Consider the following 16,844-nt stretch of genomic DNA (forward strand, 5'->3'; position numbering starts at 1 on the left):
GGACGTAGGTCAATTGACCGAACCACGTTATATGTTTGTGTCTCTTTGGTATAATTCTCTTTTGTTGTATGATTTATCATTGTTCAAGTGTTGCTTTACTAGCTTCCGCATGACACCTGATTTTTTGCGGTCCTAACAAGTGGTATCAGAGCGAGGTTCAAGACAGGTTCATCTTGGCGGGTTCAGTTCTAGTCGCAACCCATTTGATGGTAATCGTAAATTTTGTCTGAGAAATTTGACCGGAGTGCTACGCACGTTGAGACAAACTTTGCGCTGGAGATTTGGAGATGCGACCTGTTGAAGTCTATGTGAAGAAGGTGGATCAAGTTTATTTTGCCTGAAAATTCAGGCCAAGAGGGAGAATTGTTAGGTCTTTGTCCTGATTTTCTTACCATATTTAGTTTTCTTATCTGTTGAAGGAAGTGCAACATATTTACCATAATTTTTTTCCTTTTATGAAAAGGAAAATCTGATTCTTCAATATTTAGCTAGTCCCTTTTCTTGTAGGAAAATGTTTGCATTTTTATAAATTGAAGATCTGTCCTTCTCATTCAGTAGCATCCACATGTAGCCATATGGGGCTTGAGAGTCGTGTTTAGGGGGAGAACTTTACTGGAAAAGTGTTAGTGTGACACTTGTGTTTGCCTCTTCGTGAGGTTGTTCTCTCAATATTTTGTACTTTCTTTTATTATAGTGGATTGCTCATCTCTGCCTGTGGACGTAGGTCAATTGATCGAACCACGTTATATGTTTGTGTCTCTTTTGGTATATTTCTCTTTTGTTGTATGATTTATCGTTGTTCAAGTGTTGCTTTACTAGTTTCCGTATGACACCTGATTTTTTGCGGTCATAACAAGTTTTACGACAACAACAACAAAATTAGGCAAGCAGATCTTACCCCTGCCATATAAGGGTTGAGAGACTGTTTCCGATAAACCTTCAGCTCAAACAAAGATGAAAAAGAAGCAATAGCAGCAGCAAGCAGTAACAACAATACTATAATAGGCTAACCGTAGCTAGTTCTATTGCTAAATCATGTTTATACTAATACCTAAAGGAGGGATCATCAACCTCAATAGAGTAACTTGGTGATAACATCCAAACTATTCGTCCTTTTGGAGAGTGTTAGTCGTTTTGGTCCAAATGGAAAAATCAAACTCATCCCCAATTGAAGAACTTGTTGTGGAAGTATTGACGGAGAATATGTCAGTGCGGTCTGAGTCTGAATGGTGCAAGTTGAGAAATATTCCAGTATCACTAAGGTATGATTCTGAATGTTGCAAGTTGTGAACTATTCCAAAACCATTCATTTGGCTGTTGCTTGAGACCGAGAAGTAGTTTGATTCAGGGGTTGTAGGAGAGACAAAAGAGTCACCTATTAGTTTGTCATTATCAGAATGGGAAATCTGGAAATGTTGATTTCTGTCTGTTAAAGAGAATGTTGGTTGTAGTATAGAAGTAGTAGCTTGTTGACAAGTATGGTAGCCTTTGCATGTGATCTTAAATACATAAGGATCATCATCTGACCTTTGTATATGTTTTGCTGCTTGACAGTTTTGCTTGTACCTATGTGCACATTTGTAGTAACTTCTGCAAAATATATGTGAAGTTGGCATCAGCACATAGGGACTTTGTTTTCTAGTATATTGTTGTTTTCTTAATAATGTACAATAACAATAATAACATATTCAGTGTAATCCTACAAATGGGGCTTGGAAAGGGTAGTAGGTTATTTCCAGTAGACCCTCGGCTCAAAGCAAACATGCATAATCACAACATTATAGAGAAATGATATATTGTAGTGGAAGAGTCAAAATAGGAGTAACAACATCAAGATAAAGTAAAATCGAAACACAACGTAGTTAGATAGTAATATAAATCTAACTATATAGACATACGAGAATAGCAATACTACTACTGGGATGAAAGGAAAGACGTTCGACTCCTTACTACCATTCTACCATGTTTTCTTAATAATGTACTTGTGTTGGTCTAAATTTGGGCGGCTTTGTATTGGTCTAAATTTGGGCGGCTTGATAACTGCAAATAAAACATGGTCAAGGATAGAGCCGACCACGGCACAATGGCGAGGAGTCGTCTTAGAAGGATTGTTGCCGAGGTCAAGAAAAGGGGGGAAAGAAGCAACGGTAGGATAGTTTAGTAATAGATATAAGGAATATTCCATTGGATATTCCCTAGGTTGTACTTTTTAGGGTTTCTTGGGGATAACCCTTATAAATAGGAAGAGATAAAGAACAAAAGGGGATCTTCACTTTTTGATAAGAGCACTTGTAAAGGGTTGACAACAAAGAATATACAAAAAGACTTGTCTTGTTCACTGATTCTGTTTCTCAACACACGTCGTTCACTCTTTGTTTACAAGATCCAAAGATTCCTTATTCATATTCATTTATCATTATCCCACGTTGCTGTCAGGAAGAAGAATCACCCAAACCATCTAATATTCGGGTGATAAATTCCTCTTTATTACATTTATTGTCATTATCTACATTTATTGCATGTTCTTATTATAACATTCATTGACAATCATTGAATAGGTATATGATCTTTATTACTCTTAAACACGATCTCATCCCACGGATATGTCTAAGTTTTTTATGTAGAATTTATTATATCTAACTAGGATTCCCCCTCTATTTCCTCATTAATTAGTTTAATAAAAAGCTTAACAATTTTTGATCAAACAATTCGGCGCTGTTTGTGGGGAGGTTCTAGTTAAAATTTTAGTTCTTTTTAGATTAAAAAAACAATAACATCGTCCATCTTTTTCTCGTCTGCACGAACTAACAATGGCAGGAAAAGGAGATGAAAGACTGAAAGCAGTAGTAGACGTCACTGCCAACCTCCTGAACACCATCAACGAGGTTGACGAAGAAGGCGAGGAGAACGCGACGCCGATTGCTACACCCAAGCGGAGCGACTCACCTCCCCCTCATGGAAGTGTAACCGCTTCACGTGAAAGAGGAGCCTCGACATCCACAACTGAGGAAGCGCCGCCAGCAATAAAAAAACTACTGGAGACGTGGATGACAAGCACTCTAAGCGACATACTCGACAAACCCGTTCAATGGGCGAATAGAAACGTCATACAAGCGGATACCACAGCAACGGTCAACGAGCAACCCGCTCTCCCAACAGGTAACACTCACACCGCTATTGATGGAGGTAACGACGCGCTTGCCGCCATCCTAAAGGAAATTGAAGAACTGGAGAACGAGAATAAAGCGCTCCGCAACCAGATGAGGGAGCATCAAGAAAGGGTTGATAAGATACCGGGTGCCCCAAAATTGCTACCAAAACGGGACGTTGGCCGATTCGTCGAATAACCATATAGCGAGGAGGAAGCCTCACATACCATACCTAAAACCTTCAAGATTCCACCATATATGAAGATATACGACGACACAACAGATCCCGAAGATCACATCATTAATTACGTCACAGCAGTAAAAGGCAACGACCTCTCAAAAAGAGTAGGTACCATCAGTATTACTGCAGAAGTTCGGTGAAACCCTAACAGGGGAATCCTTAACATGGTACTTACAATTACCGGCACGATCAATAACAACGTTCGAAGAAATGGCCGACAAGTTCATCACTGCCCACGCCGGGGCTAAGAAAGCGGAGGCCAGGGTGAATGATATATTCGCCGTTGGCAATCGCCTGGCGAGGGACTCAGGGACTTGCTCGCTCGGTTTAACAGAGTAAGAATGGGCTTACCGAATGCATCAGAAGGGATGGCAGTGGCAGCTTTCCAAAATGGGTTGAACAGGAATGGGTCGAGAGCGACAAGAAAATTATTAAGCAGGCTCATAAAATACCCTCCCACCACTTGGGAAGAAATTCACAACGCCTACTGCGCCGAGGTGAGAGCAGACGAGGATGACCTTAACGGTCCAATCCAACGGTAAACGTCGGTCCAAACAGAGCCGAGGAAAGACCATCGTAATGACGGTCGAAGAGACCACTCAGCTCCATGCCTCAACCGAGACATGCATCAACCCTATGTCAGAACAGCCATCCCACCATCTCCTCGCCATGCGGAAGGACCGTCCAGGCCGCATACAGGGACTCAACGAAATGAAAGAGGTATGCCTCCACTCTTATCTGCTCACAATTTTTGTGTTTCCCCTTCAGAAATAGTGTATTCACTAGAGAAGCTCGGTCCGAAGGTGAAGTGGCCACAAAAGATGAAGTCCGACCCAAGTACCTGAAAGTCGAACGCCCTCTATGAATTTCATCAAGAGCGGGGTCACAAAACCGAGGACAGCATAGCCCTACGGCAAGAAGTAGTGGACATGCTCCACCAAGGGCACCTAAGGTAGCTGATGAGAGACCGAGGAAGAGTCAATTTCGGTTGCGGACGAGAACAATACCAACGCCCTAAAAAACCAACCTCCCTCGCCCGCACCATTCAAATGATCATCGATGGAGGCGACGAAGCAGCCATCAACCACATAAAGTTTACCACCACACATAAACTGAAGCGATCAATCACCCACGAACTGTATGATGACCTCGGAGAAAGTATCATCTTCGATAAGTCAGATACCAACGGTTTGACTTTTCCTCACTTCGATGCTCTTGTCATTACTTTACGTATTTCAGATACTGTTGTAAAAGGAATAATGGTAGACGACAGAAGCGGCGTGTGTATTATTCACCCTCGAGTTCTCGCATAAATGCGACTCGGGGACAAGATAGTACCACACTGCATAACACTAACAGGTTTTAACAATGCAGTCGAGCGAACCTCAGGAGAAATAACACTGCCTGTCCTGGCTGGGGGCGTCACCCTAGAAACAACGTTCCATGTCATGAACCAGGACATAACTTACAACGCCATCATAGGACGACCATGCATACACGCCATGAGAGCCATCATGTTCAAGTAATCAAGTTCCCTACTCCGTGGGGGGATATTCAGCATGCGAGGCGAACAACGTACAACCCAAGAATGCTATCGTATCACCCAAGATTGTACATACACTCAATAGCTAAAGGGAACGGACTCAGAAGCATAGCAATTACCACAGTCGGGGTCCGAACTCAATGAACAAAGAGACATTATCAAGGACCCCAACATCGTTGAAGCCGCAGGGTCAATGGTAGAAGACCTCGACCCCGTCCAACTAGACAGTGGTGACAACAGCAAAAGGGCTTACATAGGCCATAAACTCTCCGAGCCATGTAAATTTCATAAGTTTTTAATTAACAAAGCCGATTTATTTGCTTTTTCCCACGCAGATATGCCAAGTATCCCGAAAGACGTTGCCACACACAAGTTGAACGTCGATCTCCTCTACCCTCCAGTACGACAAGTAAGAAAAAAATTTAATGCATCAACGAAGCTGTGAGCGACGAGGTGGATAAACTGCTTGCTAACGGATCCATCCGAGAATCGTAATACCCCCAATGGGTCGCCAACGTAGTCATGGTGAAAAAAAAACGGGATGTGGGGATGTGCGTAGATTTCACATACCTAAACAAAGCCTGCCCGAAAGACTCCTTTCCGTTGCCTCACATCGATCAACTCATCGACGCAACGGCAGGGCACGAGTTGTTGAGCTTTTTGGATGCCTACTCAGGTTAAAACCAAATCCTCATGGAGGAGGAAGACCAGGAAAAGACTTCTTTCATCACCCATCAGGGAACGTACTGTTAAAGAGTTATGCCATTCGGGTTGAAGAACTCAAGGGCAACTTATCAAAGGCTGGTCAGCAAGATGTTCAAGGACCAACTCGGCAAAATAATGGAAGTGTACATAGATGACATGATGGTCAAATCAAAAAGAAAGGAAGACCACATCGACCACCTGAAGGAAGCCTTCGGTATACTAAGGCAATACGATATGAAGCTAAACCCCGAGAAGTGTGCCTTCAACGTAACTTTGGGCAAGTTCCTCGATTCTCTGATTTCACAAAGAGGCATCGAAGTCAACCCCGACCAAATCAAAGCCATCTAGGGAATACATGAAGTATTGACCAGTAAGAAACAGGTACAAAAACTGACAAGCCGTATAGCTGCCTTGTTGAGGTTCATCTCACGATCCTCCAACAGATGCCACAAATTCTTCAACGTGCTCAAAAAGGACAACGGGCTCCAGTGGAATTCACAATGCATCGAGGCCTTAAGAGAACTAAAAGAATACTTGTCCTCGCCCCCGCTACTCGCCAAAGCAGAACCCGGCAAACGCCTCCTGGTATACTTGGCTGCATCAGAGGTTGCAGTATACATAGTATTGGTCCGTGAAAACAAAGGTGCGCCATGTCCAATCTATTACATTAGCAAAACTCTGGTCGACGCCGAAACGAGGTACCCCCACCTCTAAAAATTGGTCTTGGCATTGGTTATAGCTTCATGAAAGCTTAGACCCTATTTTCAATGCCACCCCATATCAGTGGTGACGACCTTTCCCCTACCGAGCATCCTATATAAACCCGAACTGTCGGGGAGATTGGCCAAGTGGGCCATAGAATTGAGCGAGCATGATATAACATATCAGCCGCGAAAAATGATAAAATCGTAGGTACTCGCCGACTTCGTCGCCGATTTTAGTGCCAAAATAATGCCCTAGGTCGAGCAGGAAACTTCTCGTACCTCTCCCAGGTTACCCGACCTATGGGTCCTATTCACCGATGGAGCGTCCAACGCGTCAGGATCTGTACTGGGACTCGTACTCGAGGTCCCAACAAGCGAAGTCATCCGCCAATTCATACGTTGCCTCGATATGACTAACAATAAGGCCGAGTACGAGGCTATAATTGCAGGACTAAAGCTAGCTCTCAAATACGGAGCACGACAAGTCGTCCTCAGATGCGACTCACAACTCGTGGTCAACCAAGTCACAGGGACTTTCCAAATCAAAGAGTAGATGCTACAAAAGTACCAGGCAGAAATTCACAAAATGCTACCAGAATTCGACGAATGTCGACTCGACCAGATATCTCGAGCACAAAACATCGAGGCAGATGGCCTCGCCAAGTTAGCAGCGGCCACCAAAAACATTACAAAAGAAAACGTGGTCACCCTCCTCCACTCGTCAATAGACCAACTTGAGGAACACTCTGTAAACTTGACTTGGGACTGGCGCAACCGTATTATAACATATTTGCAGAAGGGAGTACTCCTATCAGACAAAAAGGAAGCCAAAAAGCTTTGAATGCAGGCGGCCAGGTACAACATCATAAATCACGACCTATACAAAAGAAAGTTTGGAGGCCCCTTGGCGAAATGCCTAGGGTCGAACAAAACAAGACGCGTCCTCGAGGAAGTGCACAAAGGCCACTGCGGTGCCCATACCAGCAACCGAGCCCTCGTCATATTCCTCATTCGAGCGGGTTATTATTGGCACACAATGAAGAAGGAAGCCGACGACTACGTTAAAAAGTACGAGCAGTGCTAGAAATACGCTCCTATGATACACCAAGCAGGCGAGCACCTCCACTCGGTTATATCGCCATGGCCGTTCATCAAGTGGGGAATGGACATTGTCGGACCCCTTCCAGCAGGGCGAGGTAATATACGTTTTCTTTTGGTTTTAACTGACTATTTTTCCAAGTGGGTAGAAGCAGGTGTATTCACCCAAATATGCGAATAGGAAGTTATCACATTCATATGGAGAAACATCATATGCCGCTTCGGCATCCCCAAAGAAATCAGCTGTGACAACGGACCCCAATTCACCGGAAAAAAGACCACCGAATTCTTCGAGAAATGGCACATTAAGTGAATACTCTCCACGCCATATCACCCTGCCGGTAACGTCCAGGCCGAATCCTCCAACAAAACAATACTAAACATCTTCAAGAAAAAGCTTGAGGATGCCAAGGGACTGTGGCCGAAATTGCTACCAAAAGCGCTGTGGGCATACCGCACCATGCCAAAAATAAGCACAAGAGAAACGCCATATTCACTAGTCTATGGGACTGACACTATGATACCAGTCGAGGTCGGGGAACCTAGTTTAAGATACTCCAATAAAAGTGGACCAAGCAACAACGAAAACAAGAAACAAGAAATCGAAGAAGCACAGGAGCGAAGAGAAATGGCTTATATAAGAATGATAGCCCAAAAACAACAAGCAGAACGGTACTACAACAAAAAGGCCAAAGTACGACCACTCAAAGTCGGAGACTATGTACTCAAGGCCAGAACACAGGCGAGCAAAGATTCAAGAGAAGGTAAACTAGGAATCAATCGGGATGGGCCATACAAAATCACGGCAGCAACAAACAAAGGATCATTCCAACTAGAAACAATGGAAGGAAAGATACTACTAAACAATTGGAACGTCGCCTACCTCAAATACTTAAACTTCTGAAAACGGATGCCCTCCAAGTCGTACTCTTTTTCCCTCGCCCAGGTTTTGTCCCAATTAGGTTTTCTCGGGGAGGTTTTTAATGAGGCGACGAAGGGGACGTCTCGAAGTTCAAGTATAATTCATCACCCTCCTGCCGACTACTTCTCTAGGCCGGACGATGAAGGGACTAAGTACTGGAACTTCTCCAATATATGTATGGAACAAATAGAAAAATGTAATATTCTCCAATGAATGAAATAAAGCAGCATCTTTACACAACTCCACCAAGTCATTTTACATTCGAACTCGCTCGAGTTACTTTACATTCGACCTCGCTCGAGCTAATTAATACTCGACCTTAAGTCAGTCTATGTTCGACTCAATATCAACCATATACAAACAGCCGAACTATCAGGGGCTTTCCCACATAGCAAAAAAAAAAGAGGAGGAAAAGAGAACGGGAATCCAGAAATACATAGCAAAAAGGGAATTGTTCCATTTCAATTATCGGATTACAATACTTTTTACAAAGGGCTCGAGGATGCNTGAATTATTTTACATTCGACCTCGCTCGAGTCATTTTACATTCGACCTCGCTCGAATCATTTTACATTCGACCTCGCTCGAATTATTTTACATTCGACCTCGCTCGAATCATTTTGCATTCGACCTCACTCGAATTACTTTACATTCGACCTCGCTCTAATCACTTTACATTCGAACTCGCTCGAATTATTTTACATTCGACCTCGCTCATATCATTTTACATTCGACCTTGCTCGAATCATTTCACATTCGACCTCGCTCGAATTACATTATATTCGACCTCGCTCGAATCACTTTACATTCGACCTCGCTTGAATTATTTTACATTCGACCTCGCTCGAGTCATTTTACATTCGACCTCGCTCGAATCATTTTCCATTCGACCTCGCTCGAATTATTTTACATTCGACCTTGCTCGAATCATTTTACATTCGACCTCGCTTGAATTACTTTGCATTCGACCTCTCTCGAATTACTTTATCAAACCTCGATCTCATCCTAACTAATTAATACTCGATCTGAAGTCAGTCTATATTCGACTCAATATCAACCATATACAAATAGCCGAAAAAATAGGGACTTCCCCACATAGCAAAAAAGAGAGGAGGAAAAGAGAACGGGAATCCAGAAATACATAGCAAAAAGGGAATTGTTCCATTTCAATTATCGGATTACAATACTTTTTACAAAGGGCTCGAGGATGCCCTCACAAAAATAGCAAAGCAAAAAAAAAAGAAAAAGAAAAAACTAAGTACAATAGCTTCATGACACATCATCCCCATCGGCGTACTCATCATCATACCAAGGATCAGAGGCAAGCCTATCCGCAACGCCATCATCCTCATCCCCGCCAGGCGTACTTGGGTCGTAACCATAAGCTTCACGGGTCGCACGTGCCTTGACATGGACGCCCTCAAGCTCTGCTTGGGATACTTTCCCAAGCAGAGCATGGACCCACATCTCATACAACTCCCATGGCACACCCGGATCAGCAGAAGTATGAGATGTGGACGGCTATGACTGCCGTCGCGTCTCCTCGGCCCTCAAGATCGACTTGTTCGTTTAACCCAGACAACTCCGCCTCTAAACCCTGGATCCATTCTTCCAACCTCGCCACCTTAAGCGCCGAGGTCTCCACCTCATTAACTTACTCGGACTTGCAAACACAGAGGGCGTCATCTAGGGTCGCCGCTTCAGCCATAGCAGCCAGTCGGCCTTTCTCGGCCCGACTCAATTCTTCGATCTTGGTACTCAGCTCACCCCTCAGATCGATAGCCCTTGCCTCCCTCTGCCCGAGTTCAGCCATTAAGGATGCCACCTGCGTCTGAAGGTCAGCGTTCTCAGCCATCACCCCCTTACTCACCTCGAGCTCGTCCTCTTTGGCCTTTAGCGCTGCCTCAAGCTCGCTGCACCTACTGATGGCCCTCATAAGCTCATCGTCCCTCTCCCTTAGCTCTTTATCTTTCTTCTTCAGCTCATCATCTTTTTGTTTGAGCCCATCACGAAGCGACTGAAACTCGCCATCCTGGATAAAGAAGTCAGCCACCGTTCGGTGCTTAGTACGATACTCCTTGTACTTGGAGGTCATCTTCTTAAAAATGGTTGTCCTCCGCTTCTCCTGTCGGTCGCGCTCGATCCCCATGATAAGAGTTTGATGCAAATAAACAAAGGGAAGTCAGTGTAAGCATATTACACGTACGAAATAAACCTAACCTAACATGGAAAAACACTCACTCGCAGGGCCATGCCAGACATGCCCAACGAAAGGTCCATATTGTTCATCGTCTATAGCACCGTATTCTCAGAAGCCGCGCATAGAGGAGCAAAATTCGGCCCCGCCCGTTCTGAGTTGGCCAAAAGGTCGTAGTCCACAGGGATGATTATGTGCCGATTAGGACCCTCCGTCCTTATCTCCATACGAGTAGCCCTCTCTATAAATGTCCGAATCTCCTCAGGGTCGATGTTCGAGCCAGACTCGTCGTCCCCCGCCGGAACAGCTTCGCTCCCCCCGACTGCCGATGATGAGCCACCTTCTACGGCCCGTATAAGCTCTCTGCTACCACGAACTCAACCCCAGAGGGTCTCCTCTCCATGACGACACCTGCCGTAGAAACGGCCTCAACGTCTGGTATGAGCGCAGGTTCCGCCTCCAAGGCAAAAAATTTTTATGGCTCAACGTCAGCGACAATGGCCTTCCCGGTCTCCTCCCTTCGCCTTTTTCTCGACAATGTCTCCTCGCCATTAGATGATTTATCTACAAGGTGAAAGATGGGCTGAGAAGAAATCTAATCCCATACGGCAATAGTTTGAGGGGCGGAATCCCTCATTAGCAGAGCTTGAGTCCGACCACCTCGAGCTGACTTGGCCAAGGCAAATTGCATTCCAGCCGACGCGATAGCTTGGCGAAATGTATGCACCGGAGCCTTCGTCTTCTTGGAAACATGCCGACCTGGCGCCAAAGGGAGGTCACATCAAAAAGCGATGGTAAACAACAATAAGCTGAGGTAGAAATGACACTTACTACACGGGGTCTTGGGTCCAAAACGCTTGTGAAAGGACGCCCAATCATGAATTACCATAGTGTGGTGTAACACGCGAGCCACCCAATCTTCAATATCGAAGACGGGAAAAGGTGTATGCCTCTCAGCTGAAAAACAAGGAAGCCGCGAGTAAGTCGAATATGAAAAAATGAAAGAAAATAACGAGCATATGGCGAGATACTTACGATTATAGTTCCATTGTTCGGGAAACCCAATGGGATTCGCCACCAGGTGCTCGATCATGACGAAGAAGTACTTATTCCATAACCGCCGGTTCGTCTTATCATCCATCCCGGCCTCCAACCCTCTGATCCCACGATGCCATAGGTGTATCAATGTACCTCTATAAAATCTAGGCGAAAATAGATGCGGCAGGTGGCGAATGTTGACCTCGCAACCGGCCCACTCTGCATACTTCGCCAGCATCAGGAAAACTTTGTACAAATAAGGGGAGAGTTGCGCCGGGCAGACGTTGTAAAATCGGCAAAATTTCTCTGCTAATAGGGGGAGAGGAAGAGAATAACCTATTAAGAACGGATAGATGTAGAAAGCACAATATCCGGGTTGGTGAACCTCTACGATGTCGTCCCCGGCTAGAACAATTTCGACGTGAGGAGGAATGCGATATTTAGACCGGATGTCGGCTATTTGAGGCGGTCCTGTCTCAGAAAGCTTCTGAGCATGAACGGGAGCGGGTTCCTTTGGGAAGTCATGTCTGACCAAAGGGTTCTTATGGACCACCTTCTCCATGGTGGGGAAGCTTTCCTCCTCTTCAACCATGAATCCCTCACCGCCGGGAGGAAGGGCCAACGATAAAGGAGTGGAATCGGAAACTTCGTTGTGAATATGAGGAGATGTTGACATATTCTCGTGGAGAAACAAAATCAACAAAGTCTAACGAAGAAGATATCAACTGGGCAAGAAGTCAGGGACTAGAATTGAAGAGGCTACAAGAGATTGAAGGTGGAGATCGATGAATATGATCAAAGAAAACAACACACATGCGAAATGAGAAATGATGAAAATCTTCAAAAACGAAACCCCCTCCATCTATTAATAGGGTTGGATGGCACCAGAATCAAAGCAAAGGACCGTCAATGGCACCAAAGTCAAAACGACAGAAGCACAAACACCACATAGGGAAGACGCGCAATGATGACGCGTGTGGTCATAACGTCACCCGGCTTTAGCCACACCAACTATAGCCCCGCTGGCCATGCTATTTTTTTGACCTTGTCCAATTCGATTCAATCAACACGACCAAATTTCTTCTCAACGGCTGTAGACCGGATCCGCTCATCGAGGACGTGCAAGATCACAACCTCGACAAGCGGAGGGACTAATTGTATTGGTCTAAATTTGGGCGGTTTAGTATTGGTCTAAATTTGGGCGGCTTGATAACTGCGAATAAAACATGGTCAAGGATAGAGCCGACCACGGCACAATGGCGAGGAGTCGTCATAAGAAGGATTATTGCTGAGGTCAAGAAAAGGGGGGAAGGAAGCAACAGTAGGATAGTTTAGTAATAGATATAAGCAATATTCCAATGGATATTCTCTTCGTTGTACTTTTTAGGGTTTCTTGGGGATAACCTTTATAAATAGGAAGAGATAAGAACAAAAAGGGATCTTCACTTTTTGATAAGAGCACTTGTAAAGGGTTGACAACAAAGAATATACAAAAAAGCTTGTCTTGTTCACTGATTCTGTTGCTCAACACATGTCGTTCATTTTTTTTTATGATCCAAAGATTACTTATCCATCTTCATTTATCATTATCCCACGTTGTTGTCAGAAGAAGAATCATCCAAACCATCTAACATTTGGGTGATAAATTCCTCTTTATTATATTTATTGCCATTATCTAGATTTATTGCATGTTCTTATTAGAACATTTATTGACAATCATTGAATGCGTATCTGATCTTTATTACTCTCAAACACGGTCTCATCCTATGGATCTGTCTAAGTTTTTTATCTAGAACTTAATATATCTAACTAGGATTCTCCCTCTATTTCCTCATTAATTAGTTTAATAAAAAGCTTAACACTTTTTGATCAAACAATACTACTAGTAAAGCAGAATGACCAAAAGAGCATCCGAATTTGATATTTAAAAGTTGAAAAGTAGATAAGCACTTTTTTAGCCGAGGGTCTACAGGAAAAAGTCTCTCTACCTTCATAAGGTATAAATAAGGTCTGTGTACACATTACCCTCCCAGACCCTATTTGTAGGAAAACGAATTTGTTGTTGTTGTTGTTGTAAAAGTAGATAGGGTTGGGTGGCACCAGAATCGAAGAAAAGGACCGTCAATGGTACCAAAATCGAAACGAAAGAAGCACAGACACTACATGGGGAAGAGGCGCAATGATGATGCGTGTGGTCATGACGTCACCCCGCTTTAGCCACGCTAACTGCAGCCCCGCTGGCCATGCTATTTTTTTGACCTTGGCCAATTCGATTCAATTAACACGACCAAATTTCTTCTCAACGGCTGTAGACCGGATCCGCTCATCGAGGATGTGCAAGATCACGGCCTCGACAAGCGGAGGGACTAACTGTATTGGTCGAAATTTGGGCGGTTTTGTATTGGTCTAAATTTGGGCGGCTTGATAACTGCAAATAAAACATGGTCAAGGATAGAGACGACCACGGCACAATGGCGAGGAGTCGTCTTAAGAAGGATTATTGCCGAGGTCAAGCAAAGGGGGGAAGGAAGCAACGGTAGGATAGTAGCAACGGTAGGATAGTTTAGTTAGATATAAGTAACATTCCATTGGATATTCTCTAGGTTGTACTTCTTAGGATTTTTTGGGGATAACCCTTATAAATAGGAAGAGATAAAGAACAAAAAGGGATCTTCACTTTTTGATAAGAGCACTTGTAAAGGGTTGACTACAAAGAATATACAAAAAAGCTTGTGTTGTTCACTGATTCTGTTGCTCAACGCACGTCGTTCATTTTTTTTTTGAGATCCAAAGATTCCTTATCCATCTTCATTTATCATTATCCCACGTTGCTGTCAGGAAGAAGAATCACCCAAACCATCTAACATTTGGGTGATAAATTCCTCTTTATTATATTTATTGTCATTATCTACATTTATTGCACGTTCTTATTATAACATTTATTGACAATCATTGAATGTGTATCTGATCTTTATTACTCTTAAACACGATCTCATCCTACGAATCTGTCTAAGTTTTTTTATCTAGAATTTATTATATCTAACTAGGATTCTCCCTCTATTTCCTCATTAATTAGATTAACAAAAAGCTTAACTCTTTTTGATTAAACAGTACTACTAGTAAAGCAGAATGACCAAAAGAGCATCCGAATTTGATATTTAAAAGTTGAAAAGTAGATAAGAATTTCTTTAGCCGAGGGTCTACTGGAAACAGTCTCTCTACCTTCATAAGGTATAAATAAGGTCTGTGTACACATTACCCTCTCCAGACCCTATTTGTAGGAAAACGAATTTGTTGTTGTTGTTGTTGTAAAAGTAGATAGGGTTGGGTGACACCAGAATCAAAACAAAGGACCGTCAATGGCACCAAAATCGAAACGACAGAAGCACAAACATTACATGGGGAGGACGCGCAATGATGACGCGTGTGGTCATGACGTCACCCCGCTTTAGCCATGCCAACTGCAGCCCCGCTGGCCATGCTATTTTTTTTACCTCGACCAATTCGATTCAAGCAACACGACCAAATTTCTTCTCAACGGTTGTAGACCGGATCCGCTGATCGAGGACGTGCAAGATCACGACCTCAACAAGCGGAGGGACTAACTGTATTGGTCTAAATTTGGGCGGTTTTGTATTGGTCTAAATTTTGGCGTCTTGATAACTGCAAATAAAACATGGTCAAGGATAGAGCCGACCACGGTACAATGGCGAGGAGTCGTCTTAAGAAGGATTATTGCCGAGGTAGAGCAAAGGGGGGAAGGAAGCAACGGTAGGATAATTTAGTAATAGATATAAGCAATATTCCATTGGATATTCTCTAGGTTGTACTTTTTAGGGTTTCTTGGGGATAACACTTATAAATAGGAAGAGATAAAGAACAAAAAGGGATCTTCACTTTTTGATAAGAGCACTTGTAAAGGGTTGACTACAAAGAATATACAAAATAGCTTGTCTTGTTCACTGATTCTGTTGCTCAACACACGTCGTTCATTTTTTTTAAGATCCAAAGATTCCTTATCCATCTTCATTTATAATTATCCCATGTTGCTGTTGTTGGGTTTTGGATGTATTTAATTAATATATTAAATACTTAAAAGAGGGTGAATGGGAAATGGAGGGAAATGAAATTTTTGAGTGAAATTTTAAGTTCCCCCCTTGGCAAATGGGCATTGTCCCATATTGGAAGAGGAAGAGGTTTTTTATGGGTATATAAGCAATTGCTCTTCTTCTAGCTCTTAAAGAGTTGAGAAGAAGGCAAGCCTCGCGCCGTCGTCGTTGTCGCTCGCTCGGCTCGGCTTCGGCTTCGGCTTCGGCTACGGCTACCGCTACGGCTTCGGCTTCGGCTTCAGATTCGGATTCGGATTTGGATTTGGTCAAATGATCGATTGATTGATTAACTTTTTGGACCAAATTTATTTGTTAATAGTAAAATATTAATAGAAATGTTATTAAATATTTGTTTTAATAACAGAATATTAATATTAAATCCAATCCGTTTTTCTGTTTTGGTAACAGAAAAGTAACTACCCTCTTCAATTTTCCCTCTTTATTTTCCCTCTTTATTGTTGAGTAAATGGCCATTTATGTAATGGCATTTATGCTGTGGACGTTTTGCATAAACAGCCATTCTGAAGAGTTGCACCTCTTCAGATTTCAGCCCAACTTTGGCTATAAATACAACACTATTCTGCTCAGAATTTCACTACGATTTTTTGAGTTTTCTCTCCTTCTTCTGCATACTTTTAGCATCAAACAAAGTAAAAAGTAAGTGTGATTTGCTACCGAACTTTGTGTTCGCTGAAACACTGGGGTTTGAAGTACCACTACACCAGTGTGTAATTCGTTTTATCCTGGGAGGAAATAATCCATAACCTTGGGTACTAGGAGGGGATTAAATTCCTTAGGAAACACTGTGAATTCAGTGGGCTCGAATTGGTTTTATGTCATTTCTGTTTATGTTCATTTCTGTTTATATTCATTTATATTTCCAGAATTATTTTACAAATACAGTCTACTAACAAGCTTAAGGAATTTAATATATTTTTTGTATTTGTACTTACTATTTCTGGAAGAGTAAAACCTTTGTGGTTTTGTACTCTATTAAAATCTACGTGATTTTAACGTTTGTGTCATTCTTTTACAGAAATGACGAATGAGAATGAGAACCAAGCTGTTCCAATGGTGACTGCTAATGCCTCAACTAGCCGAACGACACCGGCAGCATTGGCACCGGCGGAGAAACCCG

General features: G+C 43.1%; 1 protein-coding gene across 1 annotated transcript in view; it reads right to left on the reverse strand.

Moving 5' to 3' along the window:
• Positions 1-925: 925 nt before the first annotated feature.
• The window catches only part of LOC109215361 (probable WRKY transcription factor 53), a 22,648-nt gene continuing 6,729 nt past the window's right edge, over positions 926-16,844 (reverse strand). The window contains exons 3-4 of the mRNA XM_019379410.1: positions 1,528-1,590; positions 926-1,375 (exon numbers count right to left, since the gene is read on the reverse strand). Coding sequence (XP_019234955.1) covers positions 1,104-1,375; positions 1,528-1,590 — 335 coding nt within the window. The 3' untranslated portion in view covers positions 926-1,103. The remainder of the gene's footprint in view (positions 1,376-1,527; positions 1,591-16,844) is intronic.

Source organism: Nicotiana attenuata, unplaced genomic scaffold (assembly GCF_001879085.1).
Source record: "Nicotiana attenuata strain UT unplaced genomic scaffold, NIATTr2, whole genome shotgun sequence".
NCBI classification, from domain to species: domain Eukaryota; kingdom Viridiplantae; phylum Streptophyta; class Magnoliopsida; order Solanales; family Solanaceae; genus Nicotiana; species Nicotiana attenuata.